The following is a 22,037-nucleotide window of genomic DNA, read 5'->3' as shown; positions in this document are numbered from 1 at the left end:
CTTTATACACAGCCACGAGCTAGCGTCTGGAAGGGCGGCGGCGTTATTCCCATTTTACAGCTGGGGAAACTGAGGCACGGAGCAGGGAAGTCACTGGCCCAGGGTCACCCCATGGGCTCAGGGCGAGAACCCTTTCCTAGGCCTGTGTTCTACCCACTGGGAACAGCTGGCCCCGAAGGCGAGATGAACCGGAGATCCTGGCAACGGCACGAAGCGATCCGAGCCGCAGCGCCTGCGTCCCTAGCGCCTCAACCGTGCTACCTAATTAACGATTCCTAACACTCCTCAGCCAGGGACCGCGGCACCCGCGGCAGCGGCAGGCACATGAGCTCCCACCTGACAGCTGGGAACGGGAGCATTGATACTGCAGGGCCAAACACTGCAGGTGCAAACGCCCCCTGAATCCAGATCTAGGGCCCACATCAATGGCCTGATTTTCTGCTGCCCTGAGAGTCAATAAGACGGATGGGCTCAGCACCTGCCAGCCAGGTCCCTGCCTCCCAAAGGGGCGGGCAGATGCTGGGACCCCCCGTGCCGAGCAGAGCTGGGCTAGCTGGACTTTCCCCAGCAGCGAGATCCAGGGGCCGTGTCTTAGCAGAAGGAGGGCGCAGCCAAGCCCCCCTCTCTGAGCAGGGGTGATACCCACCTGCCGCCTCGCTGAAACTCCCAGCCGCCCCATAGGCACAGCCAGAGCGCAGCCTCGGGGAACCCCCTGGGGGCAGAGGGGCAGTGGCATGGGGAAGCAGGGAGCTGAGCCCCTCGGGAGAGGCGCCATCTCCCTCTGCTAGGGGGCGCCGGCAGCAGCTGGCAGAGCTACGAGAACCATCTTCACACAGCACCCAGGGGCGACCGCCAGGGCCCAGGGCGCTCTGTGTATCGTGGGCAGGCCGGCTGGGGGTCGAGGAGACCCCAACTGTTGCCTGAGCTGCTCCACCAGGGACCCTCCTCCAGGGACAGCTGGAGACAGGGTGACCAGGGGCGAGAGTGTTCGTCTCGAGCAGGAGAGAGGCAGCGACTGAGAGAAGCAGCCTAAAAGCCGGCGGCGACTGGGGCGGCCGAAGATCCGGCCGCTGCGGTCGCCGCCGAAGAAAATGCCGCCCCGCAAATCCTAGTGCCCTGGGCGACCGCCTAGGTCGCTAATACGTTGCACCGGCCCTGCTCAGGGGATGTCTGCACAGCACCTAGACCCCCCGGCAGGATACGGCAAAGCGCCCTGCAGAACTCTCCGGGCGCTGCGGGACGTTCCTGCGCGGCCAGCGGGGGCGCTGGTGAGTCACACCCCAGTTTGCCGCGCTCTGAAGTCCCGCGTAGACGAGCCCCCCGGTGTCAGACCACTGGCTTCAGAGACACTTGGGAAGAGCCCAGGCTGCTCCGTTCATGTCTCACCTCGCAAGGTCTTTCCTTGGCCCCAGGGTGACACCTTCCTCTGGTTAGAGCAGTGTGTGTGTTGTGGGGGGGAGGGTCTGATTGCCAGGGGGCTGGCCTGGGACTTGGGAGATTTGAGTTCAATCCCCTCCTCTGCCACAGATTCCCTGTGTGACCTGGGGCCAGTCACTTAGTGGCTCTGTGCCTCAGTTTCCCCACGTGTGCAATGGAGATAATCACACGGTCCTGCCTCACAGAGGTGTGTGAGGGTGAGTCCAGTAACGATTGGGAAGTGCCCAGATACTATGGTGACGCGGGCCGTGGAAGGGCCTTAGCCAGAGAGATGGCAGTCAGTTAACAGCGGCGTTTAATCCTGGGGGGGGCTGTGGTTGGCTCTGTGGCCAGGGCGTGGAGGCTGCGCTCACGGGGGTCCTGGATGAGGCGGGATCCTGTCCCCCGAGATGGTGGGATCTGCTTTCGGCTCATTACGATGGGCCCCACCCACTTCCCGTTCACAAGCAAACGGCCCCTCCTACCTGCCTGCATTTCGGACCACAGCTCGCCTACCCCCGACTCCACCAGGAAGGTCCTGCTGTGCCGGGAACGCCGGAGCTGCTCTCTGGCTGCGAGGAGAAAGCAAAGGGATCGGGTGTGAGAGGGACACGGGGCAATGGGGGGCGGCTGTGAGCCGGACAGGCTGTGTGGAGGTCTGACCTTGACCCACACGCCTGGGACAACGGCTTCAGCGGCTCTGCCCAGCAGCACCGGCACCTCCAGCTTCTGCCCCCGGCAGCCCCTAGCTTCAGCACCGCTACTCCTGCTGCCTGCAAGCCTCAGCACCTCTCCGGAGGAGTCCGTGGTACAACGGCTGGTGACTTCCGAAGCAGGATCGGGCCCTTCCTGGTGAACTCGGGGCCCAGGTGCTGCGCTGGGCCCTCTTGCAGCCTCCCGTTCGTTTGCAGCGCAGCTGAGGGGTGAGGTGCAGGAGCAGAGCTCGGGGGAGTCAGACCGGACGAGCAAACAGTGCTGCAGGACACGGCCGAACTGGGGGCGAACCCAGGAGGGGAACCACAGGACTGGAATAACGGGGGGCTGAGGGGCATCAGCAGAGCTGTGTGTGGGAAGCCCAGGACTGGAATAATGGGGGACTGAGGGTTGGGATTGAGGGGTATCCGCAGAGCTGTGTGTGGGAAGCCCAGGACTGGAATAATGGGGGACTGAGGGTTGGGATTGAGGGGCCTCCGCAGAGCTGTGGCAGTGGGGAGGTTTCCCTATATCTTGCCTGCATCGTGTCTGCCCCAATTGGTGCTAATCGTCTTCCATTTTTATGGCCTTAAAATCACCTCGAAATTGCCAGAAAAAAACCTGCCCCAAATTACCCGTTGGGCTTTCTTGGGAGAGTGAAATCGAAGCTGCCCTAGGCAGGCGTCACCCAGAACTCGGAGACGCTCCAGCGCGACCAGTCAGGCCGTGGTGACAAGGCCCCCTGCTCTGCCCACACATCAGGGACCGGAGTTCCTGGCCTGTCGGGCTGGCCTGGGAGCCAGCTCACGGCTAACTCTGTCACCCCACTGCAGAGCCCTTCAAGAGCAGGGCCGCTGGGAGGGGCAGGTCTCCATCCCACCAGGGGCTGACAGCAGCTGACATTGGTGCTGATGTCTGAACGCACAACGGGCTGCGTAGCAAATCATGGGCAAAGCTTCGGGGCGGCGCAAGGCAGCATCTTTGTAATCGTGTGTGTTATGCATCCGTCCCCCATCATGCCAAAGCACTTAACACACATTACACACAAAAGATGCCCATGGATCACGTCACCACCACAATGCAGTCACCTCTGGGGTGGGGCTCAGCTGCTGTCCCACAGCGCACAGCAACACGACGAGGCAGGAGAATACTGGCCGGGCGGGATGCAATGCACAGAGTCTGGCCAGGGCCACGGGAGTCAACGCCCCTACTGATGTAGACGGGGCAAACAGAGCTTCTCTTCTGAACGACTGAGCAATACTGCGCCCCATGTGCGGGCACTGGTTTAATATCGGCTCAGAGGGCAGAGCGCCCCCTACGGAGTCACCCACACAGCACCCCCTAGCCTCTTAGTGAGGTACTGACTGGCTCAATACTGATAGAGGGACATGGGCCACCTACTTACCAGTCCCCAGCATTTCCCTTGGAAGGCTTCCAGCCTTCATGCGGCTCAGCTGTAAGATCTGACATGACCAGCACCGGAGCCGCAGCTGGCTTGTAACTCCCGTCTCTCCTCTGCTGACCTCACCCGGGACAGGAGTGGACAGGATGGCGCTTTGGCTCCCATGCTGTTCCTGGGTTGATTGGCACTTTGGGTGGAGTTTCTCCCCCCGCCCCCGAATCTCTCATTATGCTGGGCGGGGAGGAAAAGCAACGATGCCAGATAAGAAGCCGGGCTGGGCAAGATGTGTTTGGTTGATGAGGCCAGGAAGGGCGGGGAGATGTCTGGAGAGGCTGGGGCTACCCGCCGGGGGATCTATTTTCAGCTCTCTGGGATGTGCTTTTCTGTGTTAGCTCATCAGCTTTTGCCCAAGGATGCAACAACAAACGACCAGCAGGTCGCTCAGTGCTCCCGCCCCACAAAAAATCTCGCTGTGTGAAACGTAGACACGGACCATAGGGAAGAAACAGACCTATGGGCTTGGCCTGAGCCCACAGCTCTCTGCGGTACCTCTGCTGCCATTCATTAATGATTGTGATATTAACGCTATACCAGCCAGCAGCGCGCTAAGCTCCGTACACCGCGTACAGACAGGTCCCTGCCCCCAAGATCTCACAGGCCAGAGGCCAGATGCTCAGCTTCAGTGGGGCAACACTGACATACCCCTGGGAAAGCTCTCGCCTTGTAGTCGCCATTTACGTCTGCTTTGGCCCCAGTGTCCTGAGCAAGGACTCTCCAGCTGCGGTAAAGCTGGAGCAGGGATCCCAGACGTCCTGATATTAGGGGCTTTCTCTTATATATGCAACTATACCTCCCCTCCACCTGTGGGGAAAAAAAAGTGTTCTGGTTTTTCACACTTGCTACCGGGTCACCCTAAGCTAGGGCACTTCCTCGGAGGTAAATATTACAGCGCCTGCAGAGGAGCCTAGGGCAATGAACTGTGTTGAAGCAGCACCGCCCTCTGCTGGAGGGAATCAGAGCTGCTTAGCTGTGTGTCAGATCTTCTATACTGAGCGGAGATTCTCCTTTACCTCAAGTAGCTTTAACCAGGGCTTTTAAAGCAAGGAACCTGGGTTCTGCCCTAGTATTGCTATGAAGTTATCAGTGGCCCTGGTGTCAACCTTGAAGCTCCTGGACAGCTCGGGATTTGCTCTAATGTTCTGTGGTGGGTCCGCGCCTGAAAGGCAGGTTGAAAGCTCAACGGCTCTGAGTTTAGCGGGAGGAAAATGAAAGCCGAGGGCCAAGAGGGAGCGGGACAAACACAGGCATGCAGAGGGAAACTAAAGGCTTAGCTGAGACAGAGACAGTTTAAGCTGGAAATTTAAGGCCTGGAAAGTAAGGGGTGGATGTGGGGACCCCCAGGGCAGATTGGGAGGAGAGCAAGAGATGTTTTTACAGATGAGAGACCTGTAAGAAAAGAGGGTTATGACCATGGAAGACTTTAATTACTCAGCTCTTGACTAGGAAAACATCTATTGTCTGCTCAAAGCCGACCAGGTGTCTGGAGATATTAGAGCAAGGCAGGATATTTGCTTCTCTAATGCAGTTTGTCAAGCAGCCAGTCAGAGGCTCTTTGGAGGAAATGAACCAAGCAGAAGGAAGGCAGATGCTGGGCGAATAGATGAGCTGGAGATGGTACAACAAGAGGGGAAATCTTGTGGTTAAGACACAAAACCAGCCAGGGCAAGTAGCACCACTCTTCTGTGCCTCGGTTTCCCCATCGGTAGAAGGCGGACAGTTCTAGCTGTTTAGCTGGCCGCCATGACTATAGCATCTCACAGGCATTAACAGTAGGGAAGAATGATTGTTCCCATTTTATAGCTAACACCACCACCCGGCTCGTCTCTAGCGCTATTCATCGGTAGAGCTCAAAGGAGGGCGGTATCATGATCCCCATTTTACAGACGAGGAACCTGAGGCCCAGAGAGATTAAGTGACTCACCCAAGGTCATACAGGGAGTCTGGGGCAGAGCCAGAAATCACATCTAGGTCTCCCAAGTCCCAGGCCAGTACATCCACCACACGACCATCCAGCCCCAGTGAGGCTGGGCGGACAAGCAGAGCAATACTCTAACCTGCTCTGAGCTCATCTGCGAGAGAGGGACATTATTACGAACTCCTGGTACAGATGAGGAGAAGCCTGGCTGAGTGGCTGGGCAGAAGGCATGACAGAGCGGACAGCTCTGGACAAACTCCTCCGTCCCGCGATGGACCCTGGCGCTCCCTGTCAAATGACACCTTCTGGTCAGGCCAGAGGCCTGCGTCTGGCTGCTTTCGACTGACAGCACCTGCCTTGCAGCACAAACCCTCCCTGGTTCCAGCACAAAGACTGGGCTGACACTCAGCACGCGTGGTCCCTCGTGCCAACGTGGGCTAGTGTCCTGTGGGCCGAGCTAGCCACGCGGCACCCCGTGCTGTGGAGACGACAGTCATGCCGCTGGCACTCACTGAGTCGATCTGAGCCTCGAAGGGATTCAGGTGCCCAACTCCCATTGACATCGGTGCTGCTGCCCCAGCCGAGGACGGGCTGCAGGACACAGACAGACCCCGTGGTTCTCGCAGCATCAGCGCTGGATTAACACGGCCTGTCCTGCCTAATGTCCCTGGCCAAAGCACCCCAGGACTGGAGCGCAGCCTCCGTCGCAGCTGGCCACAGCATTGCTTTCTCGGAGCAAAGGGGACAGTCCTGGCTGAGGGACCCTGTTTACCCACAGAGAAGATCCAGCAGGCCAGTGGCAGGGCAGGGTCACTGCTGTCTTCTGCCTGGCACGGAGGGGCGGCCTCTGGGAGTGGGAAGGGCCTAGTCAGCCCATGCCTCTCCGTTGGGACGGCCAGCAAGGTGGCCAGTTAGTGCTGTAGACCCTTGGCCCACGGGCCCTGGGCTGAGACCGGCCAGCTCGTTCCACAGCCGTGATGCACACATCCAGCTTGCACCTCTTGGCAGGTGATGAGGGAGAGGCCATGCGGGATGCAGGGCAGAAGGCGGCACCTTCCCAGATGTGCTCTGCTTTTCTGCAAGCCGCAGTAGGGGAAGGAAGGGGTGGCCCAAATTGCAGAGCTCCATGTGATTAGTGACCTCAGTGTCTGGCCCTGCCGCAGTGCCTGAGGCCAGACCAGATTCTGTTCTCAGCTACACCGGACTGCCGTGGTTCCCAGTCATCCTGGGGTAAATCCAGAATCACCCACGGACTGCCACGGGCTTGGAGCCAGATTCTGATCTCCGCTACTCTCGTGTAAATCCAGCCTCACCCTGCTGACGTCAGTGTGTGTCTCTCTAATGCTCAGGCTCGTCTCCGGGATCGCGACGTGATGGCGCGACCGGGGATTTACGCTGAGCAGATCTGGCGAGCTGGACCTGTCAAAGGCCAGGCACACTCCACTTGCTAGGAGTTCGGGGTCGTGGATCTGACTTGGAACATCCAGGAAGCTGCAAAGGCCGTCCGGGAAGCCAAACCAGACAGCGTCACCTCAATCAAGTCCCGAGTGAAGGGGTGGGAGGGGTCATTCCCAAACAGCCCTGACATCAGCCAGAACATTTGGACTTTTCGGTGACCAGCCAGGGCCAAATTCTGCTCTCTCTTCCACCAGTGTAAATCCACAACAAAGGCAGCTGAGCTGCTCCGGATTGACACCAGGATCCAGCGCAGGCAGTCAGAAGGAACGGCGCTGCGGGGTTTCTGTAAGCAGAGCCGCCGAGCACCCACCGAGCACCCGTAATGCAGACCAGATGGGGCTGCCTTCCCCCTCTCACACTGAAATTGTTAGGCTTCGTTTTTGTTTTGATACGGGAACCCTCTGACCCGGCCTCAGCGAGCTCAGGAAACGGGGCTGGTTCCGTAGCTAATTTCCCAGAGGGGCCACTCGCTGCTTTGGAGAGACACTTTCCCTGCAGCCACAGGGGGCTCTGAAAGCCCTTGCCTTTCAAAAACACACACATGCACACAGACACACATGCACACACACATGCACACACACACTCACAGTCAAATGATTCCTAGCCACCACACTGCCCACCCAGGTCGCAGGTCCCAATTCCACATGGTACTTCAGCACAAGCAGCCCTTTGGATTTCACAGGGACTACACACGTTTACAGTTATACACGTGCTAAAATATCTGACTGAACTGGGCCCAGACTTGGCCTGTTGAGCTCCACATAATCTTCTTCTCAGGACCTCCACCATCCCCTTTCCCCATGTGTTGGTTAGACTCCATTGCTGTGTCTGGCCTTTCACTCTTCAGGGCAGGGAGTGAGCCTACCTCTGTGTCTGTACAGTGCCTAGCACACATAAGAACATAAGAACGGCCGTACCGGGTCAGACCAAAGGTCCATCTAGCCCAGTATCCTGTCTGCCAACAGTGGCCAATGCCAGGTGCCCCAGAGGGAGTGAATCTAACAGGCAATGATCAAGTGATCTCTCTCCTGCCATCCATCTCCATCCTCTGACAAACAGAGGCTAGGGACACCATTCCTTACCCATCCTGGCTAATAGCCATTAATGGACTTAACCTCCATGAATTTATCCAGTTCTCTTTTAAACGCTGTTATAGTCCTAGCCTTCACAACCTCCTCAGGTAAGGAGTTCCACAGGAGTTGACTGTGCGCTGTGTGAAGAAGAACTTCCTTTTATTTGTTTTAAACCTGCTGCCTATTAAGACCTGGGTCTTGATCTCGGCTGGGGTCTGTGGGTGCTAAAACCAATGAAACTAATGACACATCTCCCATCACCAGAGCTCAGAGTCAGTCGGGGGGATTCTATCTCTAGCAGGTCCCGCGCACTGTCGGGTACAACATCCAGAATTAGCATCGCTTATGATTTGTCTGGAGCTGGCAGTTCATAGATTATAGAGAACAAAACCAGAAGGGACCATTGTGATCATCTAGTCTGATCTCCTGTCTAGCACAGGCCCTGAATTAATGCCTGTTTGAACTACAACAGATCTTTCAGAAAATCATCCAATCTTGATTTTAAAATTGCCAGTGATGGAGCCCCCACCCCAACCCTTGATAAACTGTCCAATGGTTAATTACCCGCACTGTTAAAAATATGTGCCTTATTTACAGTCTGAATTTGTCTAGCTTCAACGTCTAGCCATTGGGTTGTGTTAGACCTTTGTCTGCTATTTTTAAGAGCCCCCTACATCAAATTTCAGTTTCCCATGTAGGTACCTATAGACTGTGATCAAATCACCCCTTCACCTACTTTTTGCTAAACGGAACAGGTTTGTTTCTCACTATAAGGCGGGTTTTCCAATCTGTTAATCGTTCTCGTGGCTCTTCTTTGCACCCTTTCCAAGTCATCAACAGCCTTCCTGAATTGTGGGCACCAGACCTGGACACAGGATTCCAGCAGGGGTCACACCAGTGCCAAATACAGAGGTCAAATCACTTCTCTGCTCCTCCTCACTAGTCTCTGTTTATGCAGCAAGTGATTACAGGAGCCCTTTTAGCCAGAGCATCACGCTGGGATTATTCAGCATGAGCCCCATGGTTTTTTTCAGACTCACAGCTTCCGAGGCTAGATCCCCCATCCTGTAAGGACGGCCTTCCTCCATCTATGACTTTACACATGGCCACATTAAAACACATACTGTTTCCTTGCTCCCCGTTTGCCAACCTAAACCAGATCTCTCTAGATCACTGACCCGACCTATTCATTAGTTACCACCCCCGCAATATTTATATCATCTGCAAACTTTATCAGCGAGGATTTTATGTTTTCTTCCAGGTCATGGATAAAAATGTTAACTAGTGCAGGGACAGGAACCAACCCCACTAGAAACACACCCAATCGATGATGGTTCCCTTTTACAGTTACACATTGAGATCGATCCGTTAGGCAGTTTTTAAGCCAATTAAGGTATGGCAGGTTGATTTTGTATCGTTCTAGTTTCTTAATCAAAATGTCCTGTGATACCAAGTCAAACGCCTTCCAGAGTCTAAGTCTATAACATCAACACTGTTACTTTTATCAACCAAACTGGTAATCTCAGCAAAAAGACATCAGATTAGTTTGACAGGATCTATTTTCCATAAACCCATATTGACTGACAATAATTACATTACCCTCCTTGAACTCTTTATTCATGAAGTCCATATGAGCCCTTCCGTTGTTTCCGCTGGAATTGATGTCAGGCTGACAGGCCTATAATTATCTGGGTTGTCCTGTTCACCCTTTTTAAATACTGGCACAACATTAGCTTTCTTTCAGTCCCCTGGAAATTCCCCAGCGTTTCAAGACTTGTTGAAAATCAGCATTAACGGACCAGCAAGCTCCTTGGCCAGCTCTTTTAAAACTCTTGGATGCAAGTTATTTGGAGCAGCTAATTTAAAAATCTCTAACTTTAATAGCTGCTGTTCAAACTCTTCCTGGGTTACTGTTAGAATGGAAAGAATTTCATCATCATCATGTGGTATGATAAGAACGGCCATACTGGATCTGACCAAAGGTCCATCTAGCCCAGTATCCTGTCTTCTGACAGTGGCCAATGTCAGGTGCCCCAAAGGGAATGAACAGAACAGGGAATCATCAAGTGATTTTTTCCCTGTCGCTCATTCCCAGCTTCTGGCAAACAGAGGCTAGGGACACCATCCCTGCCCATCCCGGTTTATAGCCATTGATGGACCTATCCTCCATGAATTTACCTAGTTCTTTTTTGAACCCTGTTATGGTCTTGGCCTTCACTTCATCTTCCGGCAAGGAGTTCCACAGGTTGACTGTGCGTTGTGTGAAGAAATACTTCCTTTTGTTTGTTTTAAACCTGCTGCCTATTAATTTCATTTGGTGACCCCTAGTTCTTGTGTTATGAGAAGTAAACAACACTTCCTTATTTACTTTCTCCACACCATTCACGGTTTTATAGACCTCAGTCATATCCTCCCTTAGTCGTCTCTTTTCCAAGCTGAAAAGTCCCAGTCTTATTAATCTCTCCTCATACGGAAGCTGTTCCATACCCCTAATCATTTTTGTTGCCCTTTTCCGAACTTTTTCCAATTCCAATATATCTTTTTTGAGATGGGGTGACCACATCTGCACACAGTATTCAAGGTGTGGGCGTACCATGGATTTATATATAGGCAACATGATATTTTCTGTTTTATTATCTAGGATCCCTTTCTTAATGATTCCCAGCATTCTTTTCGCTTTTTTGACGCCGCTGCACATGGAGTGGATGTTTTCAGAGAACTCTCCACAATGACCCCAAGATCTCTTTCTTGAGTGGTAACAGCTAGTTGGGATGATGTTTTCCAATGTGCATTACTTTGCATTTATCAACACTGAATCCCATCTGCCATTTTGTTGCCCAGTCACCCAGTTTTGTGAGATCCTTTTGTAGCTCTTCGCAGTCTGCCTGGGACTTAACTATCTGGAGTAGTTTTGTATCATCTGCAAATTTTGCCGCCTTGTTTACCCCTTTTTCCAGATCATTCATGATGTATCTGGCATTGTAGAAGTCACAAAATGAGACAGTGGAACGAGTTGGCAGTCGAACCGATGGGCACCGAGAAGAGGAGTGCCTTGGGAAAGCGCAGGGTGGAGGGAACTCAGATCTCCCCTAGAGGCAGAAGTGTCTTTAGCAAGGATTTGAATGGGGAAAGTTTTGTGTTGGCAATCTGCAACTGGTCCTAGCATAGAAGAAGCAGGGAGACGGGACTGAGAGAAGAGATGAACAGACCGGCACAGCTGGCGATGCTGATGGGGCTATATTAAGTGGAGAGATGCAGGCTGGGAAAGCCTAGGGGTGTTTTCTGCCCCTGAGTCCCAAACCAGCCCCTGCCAAGCAGCCCCCAGCAGGCTGGCCTGGGACAAGCTCCGTTCTAGTGCAGAGGAAACAGCCCCGGAGGTGGCAACGGCTCTGACATCTCCCCAAAGCCCCCTGGAATACCTGCTCTTTTACTAGCTGGGCTTTGTTCCATCAATGCACCCAAATGAAAGCACACGTGGGAATTTCAACCGCTGAGATCCCTGCTGTTCCAGTCCTGGGACCCCTCCACTGCTCTGCTATCACAGCGCAGCCCAGAGCTGCAGGCCCACCTGCTGTTCCCCACCCTCCATCACCCTCCGCCGGGGCCGGAGCACCCTGGGGGGACTTTCTTGAGCAGAGATGGCCAGTTGTGCTGAATTGTACAACACAGACTCAGTCTGTAGAGGTCGGGCTGGGGCCAGCGAGCTCATCCCGCGTGTGGCCCACCCCAGGGCACAGCTGTCCCCGGATCCCCAGCCGAGGTGTCCACACTACCGCAGTCGCTTACCCTGCCTGAAGCTGGAGTCAATGGAGAGCTCTGGGGCGAGGCCATTGGCTAGAGGTTTGCAGCTCAGGTCAATCAGCTGATTAAGACGGAGCTTCCTGCAATAGATGGACGCTGCTTCCGGCTCCAGTGCGATCAACAGCTGCTCCGGGTTGGCGGGGGAAACCAAGCCGGCCTGTGGAGCAGGGGAAGGCAAGGGGCAGAGTCGGCACAAGGCGGTTACAGGGGTAGGCGAAGGGAAAGCGGCTGCATACGGAGGTCACCGTGTGAGGGCAGAGACGATCGGCGTGGTTATCTGACCCACGGGGGTTCCATGTGGGTGCATGCTCCCCGCAGGGCCCCGCCTTGTGGCATCAGCATGGTGAACCACTGAGCTGATCTGAAGGCTTCTGGACTCAGGTTATGAATCAAAGAACCCTCCTTCTTTCCTAGGGTGTCCCCTGCTTTTCCTGCCCCTTTCCCTCCCTGCCCCTGCGGGCCCCAGGGCAGCTAATGTCTCCCATCTCACTGTGGGTTTCATAGCCTATCGCTGACCTGTGGAACTCACTGCTGCAGGACAGGCTTGAGGGCAAAGCAAATTAAGTTGGTACATTTTCTAAACACGAGGGTTAGCCGTTGACAGGAATAAGATCTACATCTAGAATGGTGCTATTCAGAATACAACAAACCAAGCCTACCAGTCCTCATGCATGCCGCTGCAGCCTGCAGCCAGGCGTTAACGTCTCCACAGGACAGTATTGTGTAGCTCACCAGTTCAGTGTGTGTATTAATGTTCCCCCCTAGTAGCTGGTCTGCCAAAGAGGATAAGAGCCCACTGCTGCTGCCAGCTAATGGAGTTACCCCTTTACCTCAAACAGTAGAGGCCCAGCTGTAAAGAACATGAAAATCACCAGACTAGACCAGCCCAGGATCCATCTAGCCCAGTCCCCTGTCTCTCATGGGCAGCACTAGCGGCTTCAGAGGAAGGAGCAAGAACCCCACAGCAGGCAGATGTGGGGGAATCTGCCCCCAGGAGGGTCTCATTCGAACTCCTAATGCCTAGACACAGGCTTGAGCCCTGAAGCCGGAGGCTTTACACCCCTCTAGCTCTGCCTAGCCCGTCGGTGCTGCAGGGCCCAGGCTCGGCCCACGCTGGCCCGAGGTGCAGGGGCTACAACGCTCCTTGCACTGTGGGGTTTTGCAGCCCCGGCCAGTGGCTGCTGGAGGAGACAGGAGTCTGGGCTACAGGAGTGGCTGGGGGGGTTGCCACGCGACGGGCCCTGTGGACAGGCTGCTGGGGGTGGGGGAGCCTATGACCAGCTGCTGGGGAGTGCTGCGAGGCAGGCCCCTGGAGGAGCTGCTAGAGGGTTGCTGTTGGCCCCATGACCAGCCGCTGGGGGAGAGCCGTGGGGCAGACCCCGGGGATGCACTGCCAGAGGGGTGCTGTGGGCCAGGTCCCATGACGAGCGGCGGGGGGAGAGCCATGGAGCAGGCCCCGGGGATGCGCTGCTAGGGGGGTGCTTTGGGCCAGGTCCCATGACGAGCGGCTGGGGGAGAACCGTGGGGCAGGCCCCGGGGATGCACTGCCAGGGGGGTGCTGTGGGCCAGGTCCCATGACGAGCAGCGGGGGGAGAGCTGTGGGGCAGGCCCCGGGGATGGGCTGCTAGGGGGGTGCTGTGGGCCAGGTCCCATGACGAGCGGTGGGGGGAGAGCTGTGGGGCAGGCCCCGAGGATGCGCTGCTAGGGGGGTGCTGTGGGCCAGGTCCCATGACGAGCGGTGGGGGGAGAGCTGTGGGGCAGGCCCCGAGGATGCGCTGCTAGGGCGGTGCTGTGGGCCAGGTCCCATGACGAGCGGTGGGGGGAGAGCCATGGGGCAGGCCCCGGGGATGGGCTGCTACGGGGCTGCTGTGGGCCAGGTCCCATGACGAGCGGTGGGGGGAGAGCTGTGGGGCAGGCCCTGGGGATGGGCTGCTAGGGGGATGCTGTGGGCCAGGTCCCATGACCGGCGGCAGGGGCAGTGCCGTGGGGCAGATCCTGGGGTCTGACTCCCGTCAGACACTGAACCCAGCAGTCAGTTTTGTGTCCCTGCCATTCCCCGTCTGGGACAAAGAGGAGCCCAGCGCTGCCTGGGCACCGGCTCCGGTCTGAGAGCAGGCGTCGTTCCTCCCGACCCTGCTGCGTTCTGCGTGCCAGCCTGGCCGAGTCCAACGCTGCTTTATTCAGCCTCAATTATCCCCTGCTGTAGCCAGCTAATAAACCCCAGGGACACCCAACCCCTAATCCCCCGCGGTCTGTCGCTCTCTCCTTCCCCCAGCTCCCCCTCCTTCCCCCTCCCCTTCCCCCCTTGCTCTCTGCGAGCAGATCTCCCCGTCCCCACCTCCGGCCTCCACTTCCGTTGTTGATGTGGCTGTGAAACAACCCCACGAGGGGTGGGGCAGAACCGATCTGCGGCGAGGGGCCTGTTCTGGCCCCAGCGCAGACCCGTGTTCTCATCCGCTCGCCGGGAGCCAAGACACAGTCAGCTGAAGCAGCAGTTTGGAGCAAGCCACAAGCGGCTTGGCAGGCCCTGGGATGAAATCCTCCACAAGCCCCTGAAGGGCCATTATCTTCTCCGAGGGAAGGAAACGCACAAGGATGGCCCTGGGACGTGCTAGCCCCTGGCTTTGCGGGGCAGTACCAAACCAATGTCCCAGGACCAGCCAGAGGGCACTGGGCCGTCTTTCGCAAGAGCTGGGGAATCAAAGTCTTGGAGGTCCTTAAAGAGACCAACAAAACAGGGTTGTTAGTCCCCTCGCCCTAGTCCATGCTGCCTCCCGAGATTACTCCAACGGTTTCAACCGGCGTCCTTCATCCGCTGGACTAAACTATCCCGTAGCATTGCAGCGCGGTGCTACGTTCCGCCCTAGAAGTGGCTGCAGGAGCCCTCCGGAGAGTCTGTAGATCAGCCTGCGAGGTGACCAAAGAGCCAGTGAGGGGAGGGATAGCTCAGTGGTTTGAGCATTGGCCTGCTAACCCCAGGGTTGTGAGTTCAATCCTTGAGGGGGGCCACTTAGGGGTCTGGGATAAAAATATAGGGAGTGGTCCTGCTTTGAGCAGGGCGTTGGACTAGATGACCTCCTGAGGTCCCTTCCTACCCTGATATTCTATGAGAACCAAAATATCTGATCTGAATTACTCAATGATGGGCTCTCAATGAGGGATCGATTGCTGGGAGGGGAGCGGTTAATAGGATGCCTGTTCTAGTTTTACTGAACATAAGAACGGCCACACTGGGTCAGACCAATGGTCCATCCAGCCCCATATCCTGTCTTCTGACAATGGCCAATGCCAGGCGCTTCAGAGGGAACGAACAGAACAGGGCAATTGTCGAGTGATCCATCCCCTGTCGTCCACTCCCGGCTTCTGGCAAACAGAGGCTAGGGACACCCAGGGCATGGTGTTTCGGCCCAGCTCCAGCAGAAATGCCCATGTGTTCACCAGCAGGAGCTGCTCCCCCACTCTACTGCACATCAGGGTCCCTGAAAAGCACTCCTGGATCTGCCCAGGGCCAGCCCTAGGTGTTTTGCTGCCCAGGGCAGAAAATGTTTTTGTTGCCCCCCAAGAAGATGAGCAAAAAACAAACAACCACCCAGCTGAGCAATGTGGCACCTCTGACAATTGGTGCCCCAGGCAGCCACCCTGTCTGCCTGCCCCTACAGCTGGCCCTGGGTCAGCACTCCAGGGGGATGGAGGACACAGACTGAATTAGGGCATGCGGTCCATCCCCCAGCCAGTACAAGGGCATGCAGTCCCAGCTGGGTTACTGCCGTCAGTCCTGGGCAGCTCTAGAGACACAGGACTTCAGAAAGAAGCGACAAACTCCATCAAGGATTGGCGGAGAAGGACAAATTGTAACTGCCTCGCCAGGTTGAGCGATGACTAACGGGGGGATGTGATAATAGCCTACAAGTGTCTGGACAGGGCAAGTGTCACGATCCTGCCTGGCTCGTTGAACCCGGGGGCTGCACCACTAAAAGCATGAACGCCACTGCTTGAGGTAAAGGAGTAACTCCCCTAGCTGGCAGCTGTAGTAGACTGTTATCCCCTAGATGCTAGAGGCATCAAAGACTCCACTCTGCTCGCATGAGAGGCAGCTCGTCCCAAGCATCTGAGAGCAGGCGTTCAAGTTCTACTCCAGGTGCTACTTTTGCAACCTTCTCCCAAGGGGCCATCAGGAGGGTTTGACCCATCACTACAAGCACCAGCTGCTCCTTCTTCAAGTAAAGGAGTAACTCCATTCATGTGAGCTAGGCTGGGCAAAGGCTTGGAGAATGGACTATTCGCTACTTATGGCTTTAGTCCCTGCCACTTGGGTCATTAAAACCCAACGCGAACAGAACTCTGGAGAACGTAAACTTTAAAAATACCCAGATGGGTTAGAGGAGATTGGACATTGCAAAGAAACACCTGCCCTGGCCCAGGAGTGGGGGACAGGACAAGGTGGGACCTAATAAATCTCTGGCTACGAGGATCCTACAACTCCTTGGAAAACCCAACAAAGCCCAGAAGGGAACCAACACGAGACACCTCACCTTGTATGCAGCTTCCCTCATGAACTGCTTGGCTGGCTGTTTCCAGATGGCAGGCACTGTAATCACCCAGCGGATGGCCTCTTTCTCTTGCAAAGACGGACACTGGTCCTTGAGCTCCTGTCGTAAAAGAAGCAGAAACTGATAGCCAAACCCCATGCTTCAGGGCATACAATGATGGCCTATGGGCGGGTCAGGAAGGAATTCCCCCATGGATGCCATTGTGCCACTGGATGGGTCAGGGCCGGCTCCAAGATTTTTTTGGCCCCAGAGGCAGGAGAAAAAAAAAAAAAGCCGCGATCAGCGGCACTTCGGCGGCAGCTCTACCGCGTCGCTTTCTTCTTCGGCGGCACTTTGGCGGCAGGTCCTTCCCTCCGAGAGGGACCGAGGGACCTGCCGCCAAAGACCCCGACGTGCCGCCCCTGCCCCTTGGCCGCCCCAAGCACCTGCTTGCTGCGCTGGTGCCTGGAGCCGGCCCTGGGATGGGAGACAGGCGAGTTATTGGCCCAGGACAGCAGCATTCCTAGTCAGGCAGGAAGGCTAAGGGAATGAATGGGCATGGAAAGAACTCCCGGCTGCGTTCTGGAGCTCCGGGTGAAAGCTGTGTTGGGTGGGGGATGCTTGCCCGGACACAGCCTCTGTTGCATCTCCTCCGTGGGCTGGCGCCTTTCACCCACACTAAGTTCACACAAAAGAGGGCAAAGCAGCCCCTTTTGGGCTCGCTAGTCCCTGGGCAAAGTCCTGCCACCCTGACGCCGGAGTTAGCATCCTCGCCTGGGACAGCTACTGCTCAGCTCTTGATTAGTTCTGTCTGGCATGTCCCCTGGGAGCTTGCAGCCAAATCCACAGGAGGGTGATTTCCCTGGCCCATGCCAGCTCTGCCGGGATTTATCCCCACTGGGAAATTCCCCAGTATTTGCCGCTGATTCCCAGGCCTCCCCCCCGCCCCGGGGAGCTGCACTACCTGCACGGCGTGCTGCTTGAAGAAGCGAAGGGCGTGTGCAAACACCTCCAGCGCCTGGACCTTCTTCCCATTCACGGCTTCTAATTCGGTTTTCATGGTGAGGTCCTAGCAAACAAGACAAACAGCCGGAGATGGTCAAGGCCTGAGCCCCGGCCTGCCCCTAGGAGCATGCCCGGCACAGAGCAGGTAGGAGGGAGCTGGTTTCTCTGGTGGAGGGTGTGACAGATGTGGAAATTTCCTGCAATGTCCTTGAAAAACATTATTGAACGAAGTGAAGTCTCCTTGGAGGCCATTGCATAGGTTCTCTGTTACTGGGGCCCGGGCGAGCAAAGGCCTGTACTGAACCATGTGGCAGCCATGAAAGGTCTTTTGGGACAATGTATGTGAAGAGCATTTCCTGGGAAACATCGGGGGGCAGGGTGTGAATGGAAATTCCTCCCTGCCCCTGTTATGCAAATCCCAGCCTTTTGAAGCTGAGGAAGGGACCAATGTTTACGGATTACTGTTCCCTGACTCTGAAGCTCAATGGCCCAGGCTGGATAAAGGAAAGACTCCCCTACGCACGGGGGTGCTTGTTGTGGGCTGAGGTTGTTATGAACTTGTGCCCACAGAAAAACCCCTTGGTGGGGTCTGAAGGGCTGACTCCTGCTGGAGGGCTTGCTGGAGCTGGGGGTGATCACTGGGAAGCTTATTAGCATGTGCATCGGGTCTTTTAAGGCGTTTCGGATGGTTTCTCCGTGATGCTTTTACCATCAGAATAAATGTGCTTGCGCAGAAAGAGCTGGGTGGTAACGTCTCGCTGTGGGCAATGACGCTGTCTGTAGCCTCTGGAGAGATAGCAAAGCGCGGGCGCTGGCCTGGTTGGGCTTGCTGAGAATAGCACAGTGGAGGCAGAGAACTCGGCAGCCTGGAAATACCCCAGGCAGGAGGGAGAGAGAGGCAGGTCTCCGCCCAAGAGAGGTGATGGCTGGGGGACCAGCTGCCTTATTGAGGCAACGGAGGGGAAATGCAGGTGCAGTTGCCCTGAACTGTGACAGAGGGACTGTGCCAAATCCAGCACCTGGAGCACTGACAAGGAGCTGGGTATTGGGATCCCATGAGCTGCTGCTAGAGGTTCTCATCCTCGTGGCGGGGGGGGGGGGGTAGTCACTTAGGTCTCCCAATTGACCTCAGCAAGAGCACGAGCCCAGTGTTTGGCCACGTGGCTAACTTCTCCATCTGCTCGTAGCTAGAGCAAGTGGAACGGCGAGCCCGCCCAATCAGCAGAGAGGAAACCAAACGCCCATTACCTGGAAGGTGCCGAGGTGCCCAACCCACTGGTGCGTCCCCTGCAAGGATGAGGGGGAAGAGCTACACGGAATTACCACCCCGTGTGGCGGTGAGGCGGGGCGAAAGGCTGGGGAGTGCAGGCAGGAATGAGGAGGGATGGAGCTCCACCCATAGGAGGTGCTACAGGAGTTGGTGCAAAAAGATTCCATGAGGCCACATCGCTGCACTCAGAAGTGTGTGAATTCGGCATCATGGGGAATAGCAGGTTGAGATCTGCCCTCCCCTGCTCAGTGATAAATCTACAGTTGTGGGGGCTAGAACCTAGCTCCTTCTGCTCCAAAACCCACAGGGCCCTAGTACGCAAGCTAAAGGGGGATCCGAGAGCGACAGAGGGTCTATGACATAGACTTGATCAGTTCTGTTCCCACCCAGCAGGGGGCAGTGGGGCACATACTCCTGTCAACAGCCCCCACTGGAATCACTCAACATTTGTTCAGCTATAAAAGTTGGACCAAAAAAAAATCATGAAATTTTGCTGAACTTTCCACTTCCCCATAATTAATTATTATTATTATTATTATACAAACTGGAGAGCTGGGTGAATTTGTTACTGAATTTTGACATGTTGAATTTTAATTAAAAAAAAAAAACAGCCAAAAGAGAATTTTGAAACACTCCCTCTTCCCGCCCCCTTGTTTTTCAACCAGCGTTAGCCCTGAGGGTTAGTTAACTCACCCTTCCCTTCCCCTTGCATCATGAACTGGTTACTGAATTTGCTAAACAACTCTGCAAATTCACAGCCCCCCAAACGACAGCAAATTTGTGAAATTTAATTTTTAAAAAATCAGTGAAATTTCACACTGGGAAAAAAGTAAAAATCTTGACAATATGACTGCAGTACATACATTGTTACTTTAATACTGGAATGTTTTTTAAAGTGAAAGTGAGTTATCCCACCCCACCCCATCCCATCTCATCTACCCTTCCCCTGTGTTCAGGGTGACTGGGACAGAAAGGGTTAACTTACACTAGTGCTGTGAATCTTCATCTTAAACTTCTCAAAGTAGAGCCAATCCCGGGCTTCCTCCGGATCGAGATCGTGGTAATAATCCCTTGCTGTGTATCCGAAACTGTGAAAGGCGCCCTCTGGAGTCAGCAAGAGGCTGGTGGGGGTTTTCTGATTGGCCACTCCAGGATCACCCCCCTCCCATTTCCTGCAATGAGGAACCAGATCAGATTTAATGTCCCGCCTCTTAAAGGTAACAGGCACCATTTATAATAACTAAGACTTCCTCTGAACTCCTGGTGAGAGTGGCTAGAAAACCCAGCCAGAGGCTCCAGGAGGGATTGGTTGGTAATAGGGTACAGAGCCTCTCTATTATTATTATTTATTTATATTACCATTGTATTGCTAGGCTCGGACCAGCATCCCACTGCGCTAGGGGCTGTACAAATACAGAACAAAAAGACAATCCCTGCCAGAGACAACTGCTACCTGCTGATAGTTGGGGGTGGGGGGACGACACAATTTAAAGATTCACCTCCCCTGAACAGCTTGAGTCATGCCCCCCCGTAGCCCCCTCCCCCTGCCCTCAGTGGCCTCTTCCTGCAGCTCCCAGCTGTTTGCTGCTGCCTCTTCCCACGGCTGCGGCTTGCACCTCACCAGCTCCAGGAGCTGCTGCACAGCCTGGCTGGAAAACCCTGGCAGAAATGGGGGGGGGGCACGTGACCCTGCGTGTTGCCTCCACACGTGGCCTCTAGTCCCTGCCCCAAAGAGCTTACGGTCTCCATATATATGAGAAGCGACAATGGGGGGAGTATGAGGAAACCATGGGACAACATTGGTCAGCTTAACCGTTTTGTAGGCCTCAAGGCAAAGGAGAGTTTGGAGGAGGGATTCGAGGTAGCTTTGTGGAAGTTTACGGGGAGCTCCTCCCAAGCCTGAGGGGCAGCCAGAGCGAACGCACAAAGGGGCTTGTTTAAGAATTTAACAAATAGGTGATGGTGGCTGGCACCATGGGCCGGTCAGAGGCAAGCCTTGATAGTGAAGGAGAGACGATGGGTGGGGGTAGGTCATAGGGCCCGGAAGTGACGACAAGGAGCGGATGTCTGATATAATAGAGAACAGGGAGTGGTTCAAATCTGGCCCAGGTTGGAAGATGGCCAAAAGCCAGGGCTGCCTGACAGCTGTTCAGTGGCCCGGATCTCAAATCAGTCAGAGACCCCTCCTTGGGGTTTTGTTGGGACAGGTGCCCCCAGCACAAATCTGGCACTAATTGGCCACCTGACTGGTAGTCTCAGCAGAACAGGCCAAAGACGGAATGAGCTGGACATGTTAGGACAGGGCAGCATGGGAGAGTCTTGCCTTATCACTACCCGTCCTGGGGCTAAAGAGAGGACTTTGAGATTATCACCTAGCCTCATCCACCAACATTATTTTGCCTATCTACATAAGAACAGCCAGACTGGGTCAGACCAAAGCTCCATCCAGCCCAGTCTCCTGTCTACCGACAGTGGCCAATGCCAGGTGCCCCAGAGGGAATGAACCTAACAGGCAATGATCAAGTGATCTCTCTCCTGCCATCCACCTCCACCCTCTGACAAACAGAGGCTAGGGACACCATTCCTTACCCGTCCTGGCTAATAGCCATTAATGGACTTCACCTCCATGAATTTATCCAGTTCTCTTTCAAACCCTGTTATAGTCCTGGCCTTCATAACCTCCTCAGGTAAGGAGTTCCACAGACTGACTGAGCGCTGTGTGAAGAAGAACTTCCTTGTATTTGTTTTAAACCTGCTGCCTATTCATTTCATTTGGTGGCCCCTAGTTCACAAAAGCCGCCGCCTGGCCAAGACGGGGTCCTCACCCAGCCAGGACCAGGATTAGAACCCAGGCTCCTTTGCTCAAATCACTAGACTCTACTTAAATGGCCCACGCTAGCTCTTTTCGATTGCTAGGCTCAATAATTGTGAGCAAAGTGCTCTGTCGTTTGGGATGCCCCTGAGCCAGCCAGAACTCTACTGATTTGAAAAAGCTCCTTAGTAATTAACCAGCGGGGTCCAGCTGGTGGCCAGAGGGAAGAAGGTGGCAGGGTGGGAGATGGCTGGGTTGCGAGGGGAGGTGCTGGGTGAACTATCAGCCAGCTGGAGGGAGGAAATGAGCGGTAACCCCACACTGCGAGGTCAGCCCTCAATGAATGGAATCTCGGCCGCCACAACAGCCCGGCCCCCTCCCTGTCTGGAGCTAACTGGGCTGCGAGCCGTCGACAGGAAGGATTAGGGGCAGGGATAGGAGTCTTACAACGCACCAGTCAGTTTATTTATTACTTGCTAGTCCCTGGGGCACCAGCCCGGCGCTCCGGCCAAGCGTCTGTGTTCCCACCCGCGCAGAGTGCTGGAGGGAGAGTTCTCCTGTCCCAGCCCCCTCCTCCAGCCTCTGCCACGCTGACTGCCCCTC

General features: G+C 55.3%; 1 protein-coding gene across 3 annotated transcripts in view; it reads right to left on the bottom strand.

Annotated features, from left to right (window-relative positions):
- The window catches only part of HSPA12B (heat shock protein family A (Hsp70) member 12B), a 78,477-nt gene that overhangs the window by 13,930 nt on the left and 42,510 nt on the right, over positions 1 to 22,037 (bottom strand). For all 3 annotated transcript variants that reach the window (XM_065597382.1, XM_065597381.1, XM_065597379.1), the window contains 5 exons: positions 19,608 to 19,794; positions 17,312 to 17,416; positions 16,351 to 16,467; positions 11,804 to 11,975; positions 1,902 to 1,988 (listed from right to left, as the gene is read on the bottom strand). In XM_065597382.1, the coding sequence (XP_065453454.1) occupies positions 1,902 to 1,988; positions 11,804 to 11,975; positions 16,351 to 16,467; positions 17,312 to 17,416; positions 19,608 to 19,794 (668 nt within the window). The remainder of the gene's footprint in view (positions 1 to 1,901; positions 1,989 to 11,803; positions 11,976 to 16,350; positions 16,468 to 17,311; positions 17,417 to 19,607; positions 19,795 to 22,037) is intronic.

The sequence above is a fragment of the Chrysemys picta genome, chromosome 5, assembly GCF_011386835.1.
Source record: "Chrysemys picta bellii isolate R12L10 chromosome 5, ASM1138683v2, whole genome shotgun sequence".
NCBI classification, from domain to species: Eukaryota; Metazoa; Chordata; order Testudines; family Emydidae; genus Chrysemys; species Chrysemys picta.
This window is presented reverse-complemented; position numbering and strand designations above follow the sequence as displayed.